Source organism: Theobroma umbraticum, unplaced genomic scaffold, assembly GCF_002168275.2.
Source record: "Theobroma umbraticum cultivar Fairchild unplaced genomic scaffold, ASM216827v3 scaffold_81.0, whole genome shotgun sequence".
Taxonomy (NCBI): Eukaryota; Viridiplantae; Streptophyta; class Magnoliopsida; order Malvales; family Malvaceae; genus Theobroma; species Theobroma umbraticum.
Genome location: NW_018397268.1, coordinates 3,752,368 through 3,762,157, shown reverse-complemented (window position 1 = coordinate 3,762,157; position 9,790 = coordinate 3,752,368). Strand labels below are relative to the sequence as shown.

Below are 9,790 nucleotides of genomic sequence, written 5' to 3'. Positions count from 1 at the left end.
GATATTACAACCAGAACAAGAATGAGAACAACCCATTCATGCAGATAATCCATCAAATGTGTTTTTAAGCATTAAAAGACAATTTTAATGTGTCACGACCTGAGCAAACCAAATAACTGAATAAAGAAAAGTAGAACATATGACAAGCCTTGGCTCTCCAGGAACAAGACACCAAGTAAAATAAAAACAAATTCACATCTCTTATATTTGTATCGCCAGCAAGTGCCATGCAACTGAATATGGTATTGCAGACAAAAAGCAATTTGCCTATGGTTAGAGAAAGCAAGTTGCTGATTGTGGATCTTGCAGGGTCTCAAAGATAGACAAATCTGGTATGTTCTTTATGGTTGATATTTATAATTAGTTGATTAAATGCATGCTTCAAACCCATCTCGGCATTAACTTTTTCTGTGTTTTTTTAGTACAGAGTTTTGTACTCTATCTGTGTGTGTGTTTTCTTACTAGACTACTGGTCTCAAAAATTTCTGTTTTCTGTTAAACAACTGAAAGTAGGAGCATTATTTAATGAAAATCATCCTTCAAAAACTTGCATAACTATTTACTCATGTTGCAGGCAGTGAAGGCCTCTTGCTTGAAGAGGCTAGGTTTATCAATTTCTCTCTCACTTCAATCGGATAATGCATAAATGCATTGGCTGAGAACAGTACACATATAACTACGAGGGATTCTAAACTTACTAGATTGCTTCGTGATTCTTTTGGAGGTTAATTAGTGTGGAACTCTTTACTTATGGTCCGTCTTTTTGTTCCTCATACTACTCATGTCAAAACTTGAAGTTTTTGGACTAGGACACTATAAATTATGTCTATCATCTATCACGCTAATATCTCTGTTTCTGTGGTTTTCGGTAGTATTTTAATGGTTACAATATTAGTTATATAAATAGTAAGTTTATACCTTGATATGTTCCCCTAGATTCTAATTTACTTCTTCCAATGTGCACAGCAAAAGGATTACGTTTAGGTTAAGTCAGCGCATTCTGTATGCATTATTAGTCATTTTATCCGAATATGCTTGTTGGTTTTATCTTCTAATATTGTTATGAGATTCATCTGTAAATGAATAGGCTCTGCAAGGACTTCACTTATAAGAGCAATTGGGCCATCTTCACGACATCATGCAGAGACCACTAGCACTATAATGTTTTGGCAGAGGGTGAGTTTCTTTGAAAAATACTGCAATATAAAAGTTGAGGAATTCTCTTGTCAAATGCATGCAATGTTCTCTGTTTAATTCTTGACAAACCTCTCTCCCTTTCTCTTTGTTTTGTTATTTTGCCATGGCATTTTCATGTTCCTTTTTTTTTTGGAAAGGCTTTCAGTAAGTATTTAAAAAGGAGGAAAAAATTTTCCCCCTTAAAAATTAACATCCCAAAACAACAGACATGCAAGCAACAGAATTCGAAGGTAATTTACCTTCCCTAAAATCCTTTGTCGCAAGGCAATCAATCTGTCTTCCCTAAAAGCACCATATCCAGAAAAGATTCAACAACAACTCCTACCCAGAAAATTCCCAAAAAACCTCTTCCCTGTTTGTAACAAAAAACATGCAGGGGAGACAGGACAACGAAGCCCAAGAAGAAAAATTTACAAGATAAATCTCTCAATAGCCCAAGCCTAAGGCTAGCAAAAGAGATAAGCTCTAAGATCAACATTTTCATCTTCCTTATACTTTGATATATGTAACATATATAAATTCTGAATCTTTCAGTCTTAGAATTTTCCTGGTTTTGCGGATTTCCACTCAGCCTGCAAATGGAGCAGGCTTGCTTTGCTGGATATTGTTTTCTTCCATTAAATTGAAATTAGATGCAGCGCTGCATTGATTTATACAACAGAACTGGTATAAGCTTGCCGTAGTGGGAGGAAGTTGTTGCACTATGTCTTAATCACAAGTAGATATGTCATTGTCCTGCATTAACTGAATTGTAAAAGGATATGGCTTCCAAGGCTTTTACCAGCTCCTGTGAGCTGACTACGAAGAATGTTCATTAACAATGGCAGGATTTGAGTGAGAAAAATCCCCTATATTAGCTAATTAAGTGTGGAAATATTCTACAAGCAAAACCAATTGAGCTTTTCTCCTACTTAGTTGGGTAGGTATCAGTTCCCTACTTTTTTGGAGCCAACCAAAGCTTATGCTGAGTGACTAAACCTTAGCAAAATGGAAAGCTAGGGTGTATGAAATCTGAGGTGGGATTCTCCATCTAGAAATGGCCAACATTGCTATTTAATATGTATGCATGTACATATGTGCATCCATGTTAGCATGCATACATGTGTCTGTATTCATGTATCTTAGTTATCTGTTCTGCTTTATAGCTAAATGCCTGCACCATAAATGTTGATGAAAAGACTGCACTTGTTTTATATATTATCTTTTTAATGCTGAATTGATGAGGCAGCCTAATAACTTGTTTTTTGCAGGCAATGAAAATTGTAAATATGGTAAAGCTTAAAGAAGAGTTTGGTTATGAAAGTTTATCTCGGAAGCATCAGAGTCAAGTAGACCATCTCACAGCAGAAATTGATAAGCAACAGAAGTTAAGGGAGAGAGACAAATATGATTTGGATAAGCAACTGCGGGAATGTCAAGAATTTTTTTAGGGTAAAATACTTAAATTTTGTTAAGTTTTAATTATAATTTTATACTGATTTATTAATTTTTGAAACTTACAATCCGTCTAAAAAAATATATTCTACTAAATATATAAGTCCAGCCATTAATCAATTGTTAAAGTTTTCGTTAATTTGATAATGTGATAATATTGAAAGAATAATTTTATTTTTTTTTAAATTTAGAAATTATTATTATATAAATTATATTTTTTTCAAAAAGAATTTTCCAGCAGGTTAGGGGAGGGAAGCACTTGCTGTGACGTGGTGGGCTAGTGAATGGCAGCACCACCAGCCCGCTACATTATTTAAGAGAAAAAAAAAGAATATTTTAATTTTTTTATATTTTTTATTAATAGGGTTTACACTTTTACGTCTCATTGTCTATTTTGAAAATTAAAAACATCGTGTAAAATTTTGATCAAAACTTAAAAAATTTAAGTATTTTATTTTTGTTTTTATGATATAATTGTGCTAGGATTCTATTGCATCCACATGCATATATTTCACGCATACATAAATACTCTGTTTTTTCTTTTTGGTGTGATGCAGAAACCCCAGAGGTTTATACTACACTTATTCCCATTCTAAGGCCAACTAGATTGTAGTTAATACTTTTTTATTATTATTATAGTTAAGACTGGTTCCAGAATTTCGCGGGTTTTTCTAACATATTTCTTCTAAAATCACACTATTATCCTGTTCTGTTTGAATCTGGTATGCATCCAAATGTTGGTATCATTAAGAAAATAAAAAATTTAATATCTTATAATATTTTGCAGTTTTACGAGAAGGAAAATACTTGCTTGGAATTGGATATGAAAGACATTTTAGCTCAATTATATTGCCAGAAAGTTCGTAACTCTTTGATGCAAGATAAAGTTGCAGAGTTTGGAATGAGTTCAGAACTTTCTTGGATCAAAATTTGCGGCGGCTGGTTTTCCACATATTTATATGTTATATGATCCGAGCAAGTCTCTACAATGTTGGTTTAATAAACTAAGAATTTTTTCTTTTGTTGACAGTGAACCTCTTATTGTATAAAAGTCCTTCTCATAATGTTATCGTCTTGAATGGTAGCCCTACTTCAACTTTGTACCTAGAATCTTGATTAATGTGGATGCAAACAACTTTGATATAGAAATGAATCATGATTATACTGTCTCACATGAACATACGTCAAAAGAACCAGAAAATTGAACAAACTTCCTGCTTGTTTCTTTCCCTCCAAGACAAAGAAACTCTGAACTTTTGAGGTTTGGTTTTTCTTCTGTTTTTTTTTTCTAACTGAACAAGCTTTGGTTTTTGCTTGTATAGTTTGATTCTGAGAAACAGTGCAAAATATACTTTAATCTCCTTCATTAATTGGACAAATAAAATTTCATTAAACAATGTATATCTATAACTATATATAGTAAATAAGAAACCAGCTTGAAGATTTTTATAACTCCTCGATTCATTTAAGTTCAGTAGGTGATCTTCAAAAAAACCAAGATACCATTGTACCAGCATTCACATGCAAATATTTACAGGCATACATAGAAACCCCAGAGCTTTACGAGACGGTTATTCCCATCCTAAGGCCAACCAAATTGAATGCAAGCAGTGAAATGATAGAAATCATATCTCAGCAACCAATTTCTCTGAATCGGCAGCTTCAGATAATGTACCCTTAGTCCACCGCTTTAGCATCTCCAATGCTGCCTTTGGCTGGTCCATAGGAACCATGTGACCCGCATCGTGAACCTGTAAGATCATTACACAGTTATGTCAACATCAGCTGCAAATTATTTGCTATCAATAGATTAAAGACAAAGGCAGGGTTGGGTAAAGAGAAGACCTTTAGGAAACCAAGAGGTCCATGAGTTTTCAAGACTCCTGCTTCTGAGCCATCAACGACAAAAGGAACCTCAGGAGATGCTACAAACTCCTTCTGACCAGACCATTCCATTGCATGGACCCATCTCGAATTGCCTGTTGAAGAAAAATTACATGACCACATTCACATACAAATTGGCGAAGTAAATAACTAGATGTATCTGGTATAAAATATTTTTATCACTAATTCATGAAATACTTACCAAGCCAGTTGCAGATGAGATCATATTCGCCAGCATATACAAGAAGCTTGATACCATCCTCAAGGAGAGCAGGAATGCCAACTTCAAGATTCCTCATCCAGTCAACCAGCATGGCCTGATACACTGTAGGACTGCAGGACACAAAGTCAATACTCCCAACTCCAAGGGCATCCCTAACAGATTCCTGGTTCAGAAATGTCTCCATGTTTGAGAAGTCATAGCAAAGGCTCCCTTCACATTTCTTTCTAATGTCGTAGTACTGCAGACAACACAATGGTGCATGTCAAATTTTATTCAAATAATCATAAGGGGTCAGGACACAGATTACTTTCATCCACAGCTTATTCACAGCGAAGAAGTAGTTATAGGTAAGTGGTTCAACAATAGCAAAAAAATCTAGGAATCCTTTGCTCATAAAGAAAGAATTCTGAAAAAAAAAAAAAGAAAAAGAAAGAGTATATGACATGAAGATCAATTGCAGGCCTTACTACGTTTTCTCATCAGGCAAATTACATTGCTTGAGCAAAAAAATTTCTTCAGATTTTCCATACAAAAAGATAGTTTGATTATGCCATGAAAAGATGCACATTATAGTTTACAGGATATTACAACCAGAACAAGAATGAGAACAACCCATTCCTGCAGATAATCCATCAAATGTGTTTTTAAGCATTAAAGGGTAATTTTAATGTGCCACGACCTACGCAAATCAAATAACTGAATAAAGAAAAAAGTAGAAAATATGACAAGCCATGGCTCTCCTTGAACACCAAATAAAATAAAAACAAAATCACATCTCTTACATTTGTATCGCCAGCAAGTGCCATGATGCCAGAGAATATGGCATTGCAGACAAAATATGAAGCCATGCAAGAGATTGTGCCATCAGTGCCTGAATTTTTTTTTTTTTTATTTCCAAAAGAAGAAAAAGTGTTGAGAAGATAAGTGGCACCAATTCAATCTGTGATATATATCTTATAAGTTATAGCACAAAAATGCAAAAAGAAACAAATAAGCATCAATTAATACATCCCGGCTTTGAAGTTTAAAACAAAGGGGTAAAACTGTAGGGAATGATCATATGAAAAGAGGGAACCATCTCAGATGCAACATTACCACAAAGCTTTATTGCCATTTCACAAACTGGAACCAGCTTGTTGATACGATTGTAGTCAGAGTTCTTAATTAACCCCATGTCCAAAGCATAATCTGTGTAAGCTTTATACTGGATTGCAGGGTCAGTCAGGCCATTACCAATAGCAAATCCCTGTTAACCACATTGTAGTTGAAGTTAGCAAAAGAATTGATTCCAAACAAGTTGTAACTTTCAGAAATAACTAAAATAACATGTAGAAGCTTGACATCATAAATTGGTAACATACCTTTAGGTTTATATGAATTCCATCTTTAGCTTTGTTTCCTTGGTGGACTCGGGCGGCAAAAGCTGGAATGTAGTGCCCAGCATATGATTCTCCAGTTATATAAAAGTCATTCTTTTCAAACTCAGGGTGTTCAGCAAAGAATGCCTAACATAATAAAAACAGCCCAATCAAAACAACAAAGTTATTCATTTTTCCTCAAAATATTGAGTGATGTTCATTCACCTTTCATAGTTTTGACAATAAGTAATTCGGTGGAGTAAACAATTATGCCAAACTCCTTGCAAAAATAAACAAACTAACCTGTAAGAAGTCATATAGGTCGTTGCTAACTTCAGCTTCATTATGACGAATGTCCCTTCTATCAGAACTATAACTAAAGCCAGTACCAATGGGTTGGTCCACATACAGAAGGTTTGATGCCTACAACATAAAACCGAAAAAGGGGAAAGAAGAAAAAGAGCCCATCAACCATTGAAGCATCTCAAAGTCAAAACTATTTAATATCACATAGTATATCAGAAAGATAAGAAATTAATCACTGTTTGCGGTGATAATTATTAGGGGCAAATATCAAATCCCAAAGAAGGAAGAATATTAAGAAGAAAGTACCATGTCCCAACCATACTGATTCCAAATAAGAGACATGTTATCAGCAATAGTGAATGGACCATTTTCATAAAACAAAGCCAATTCACTACTACACCCGGGCCCTCCAGTCAACCAGATTACAACAGGGTCCTTTTTGCTATTTCGTGATTCAAAGAAGAAATAGAACATTCTGCAAAAGATCAGCTAAACGTCAAACCAAATTGACAAAGAAAATAAAGTAGCATTTAAAGGGTGAAAAGGAAGGGAGGGATCTAGCAAGCAAGAAGTTTACACATTTTGATTAACCCACCATAAAGGTAGTTCATTGAGAATTTTCTTGGTTTCAGAAAAATGATTGAAAACATGGAAATAAAAAAGACATCAACTGTAAAAGCTGATAATAGTACATTAAAAGAAGAATGCTTGTACAATTTTAAGCTTTAATTAATCTAGCAGCATCACAAGAAAGTTGCAACGATCTGGAAAACATGGCGTCGTATTGACAATAAGATGCTTAAATTAATACAATAAGATGCTTAAATTAATAAACACTGTGAGATAATGTAAAAAAGCAACCACCTACAGCAACCATGAAACTCCATCAAACTAAGATAACCAAATACACTAACTAAAACATTAAACAGCACAGACATTTCTGTTTGACTCTAGTTCCACATAAACCTATTATATGTAGAAAGATACCATTTTTAAAAAATTATTAAAAAAGTTAGGGGGTTTTGGTTTTACCAAGCTTCAAGAGAATTTACCCGGAGAATTTCACCCAGAAACCAAATATATTTCAGAGGTTTTGAGGTTAAACCCTTAAAGCCGCAAATAATCACCAAATACCGTAGGGAAAAAAACAAAGACACATTGATGCATTAACAATTTTAAAAAACTGCAATAATTTTGATCTTTAACCATGAATCACAAGAATTTTGCCTAAAAAACATAATAAGAACCTCATTATCCAATTTCATGGGCCTTTTAGTAATTAAGATTAAACCCCACACCAACCTCCCCTCCGAAAAAACCAAACAACAAAAAGAAAAAACAATTCCAAAGTTAAACTTCGAAAATCTTACCTAAACAATATGTAATAAAATTCTTCGATTTACAACTTAAATTAAATTAAATCCAAAACATCATCCCAAAATTCTTAAGTTTCAAGATTAACCACCCCAAACCCAAGAAAAAAAAAAAACAAATCCACCCTCCCAAAAAAGGATTAGAAAAACGCAATTCCTAATCCAAAAATCCAAAATATCACCAGCTAAAAAACCCACAGAATAATCAACTCATTTTCCAATTCATGAGGTTTTAAGTATTAAAACCCCAGAAAGATACAAAAAAAAAGGTAAAAAAGTCATGTAATTATCTCATTCGCCAATTAAGAAACAAAAATAATTACCATTCAAGGGCTTTTAATATTAAACACCTTCACTCCAAAAAAAAAAAGAAAAAAGAAAAAAAAGACCCACCTAATACCCCCAATTTCAGAAAAAAAAATCCAAATTTTCGATTTACCTGGCATCATGAGAATTAGCCAGCTTGTAATAACCAGCATGGTGACCCAAATCCTCAACGGAAACCCCACCAGGCACCGCCAAATTCGGGAACTTGAACCGCTTCTCCACCAGCCTCGAATCCTCCGGTAAGGAAACCTGGCCTCCATCAACGACGTTGACTTCCTCTTTAGGAAACAAATTCAACTCCCTTATCAACTTCTTGGCATGTATCGACGGGAAACTCGATCCTCCGAGTCGCCGGTCGTCTAAGAAGGAGGAAACGGCCGCGGAGGAGATAGAAATGAGGAAGAGAAGGGAAACAGAAAACAGGTATAAGATTTTCGGATTTGCCATCTTTTCTTTTTCTCTTTGAGAGTAAGGAAAGGAAATCGTTAGAGAAATGAATATTTATGGAGAGCGAGGAAGAAACTGACAGTCTGATTTAGTGGGGAATGGTAGTTGTCAGTTGTTATTTCTCTGTGTAGGTGAGACTTTTTTTTCCTTTGTTTTTTTGCTAGTTTAAATATAGAAATTCCTCTATTTTTTGATTTAAAAAATTGTCATAAACTTGGAAACTACTAATTATGAATTTAATAATTATTAATTAAGTTAAATCATCATTCGTGATTAGGTTAGTTACTGTGATTGTGCATTAATTTATTTAAATTTTTTGATTATTTATTAATGGTGATTTTTTTTTAATAATTGAAGGAGAGATTTGAACTTTCTTTAAATAGAGAGATAATATACTAATCAGTAAATAAAATAATCAGATACTATTCATTCATTCATTAATGATGTTGGATATATTATTAATTTAAGTTTAATAAAAAATTTTTAATTGATAAAAATAAATAAACTTGTAAGATCTAACATTTTAAAAAATGTTATAACTAAATCAAAAAAATCAAACTCATTTGGATTCAATCCAATTTTTCAGTTGACAATTATTTTAAGCTTGAACTCAAATTTGATAATAATAAAATATAACCAAGTTAAATTAGAGGGGATTGTCTCAATTATATAACCTAAACTCAATAGGGGATTGTTTAACAAAAAAAACTCAATGGGATTTTATATATATTAAAAACTAAATTTTTGTTCTCTCTCTTGAATCAGTAAAATGAATTTATTAAATCAAATTCAAACTTAAAAAAATAAAATTAAACAATTTTAAATAAAGTTAAAATTTTAGATGAAAGTGATGATGTGGTGTGCGGTGGTGTTGTTATTTGTTGCTTTGGATTGCCGGGGTAAAGGAAAAGGACATGAGGAGGGAGATTACGTGTAAAGAGGCCCACCGACCGTTAAAGCAAGAGTGCACGCCTCATGATTTTCATTCTCTTACATGTCTTTTCTTTGATAAACCCCTTTTCCAGTTCTCTTTATTCCCTTTGTTTTCTTTCCCTTTGAATTACTTTGTTTTGTTTTCCCCCCTTTGAATATTGAATATGTAAATCAATTCTACTGTACGTTTGTGCCACAAAGTTCCCTTGTTAAGTTAGATCATAAGATTGACTTTAAGATGTTTCAAGAGAAGAAGTCGAGACAAAACCAATGCATTAATTTTAATTAATGTTCATTATTATTTTGAA

The 9,790-nt window shown here is 33.4% G+C and overlaps 1 protein-coding gene across 1 annotated transcript; it reads right to left on the bottom strand.

Moving 5' to 3' along the window:
• Nucleotides 1-3,980: 3,980 nt before the first annotated feature.
• LOC110425265 (serine carboxypeptidase-like) lies at nt 3,981-8,674 on the bottom strand. Its single transcript, XM_021440131.1, has 9 exons — nt 8,215-8,674; nt 6,709-6,877; nt 6,400-6,519; nt 6,100-6,243; nt 5,834-5,984; nt 5,521-5,609; nt 4,718-4,976; nt 4,477-4,610; nt 3,981-4,382 (listed from the first exon to the last, which is right to left on the bottom strand). Exons 1-9 carry the CDS (start codon nt 8,547-8,549, stop codon nt 4,257-4,259), a joined length of 1,527 nt encoding a protein of 508 aa, XP_021295806.1. The 5' UTR covers nt 8,550-8,674; the 3' UTR covers nt 3,981-4,256.
• Nucleotides 8,675-9,790: the final 1,116 nt, after the last annotated feature.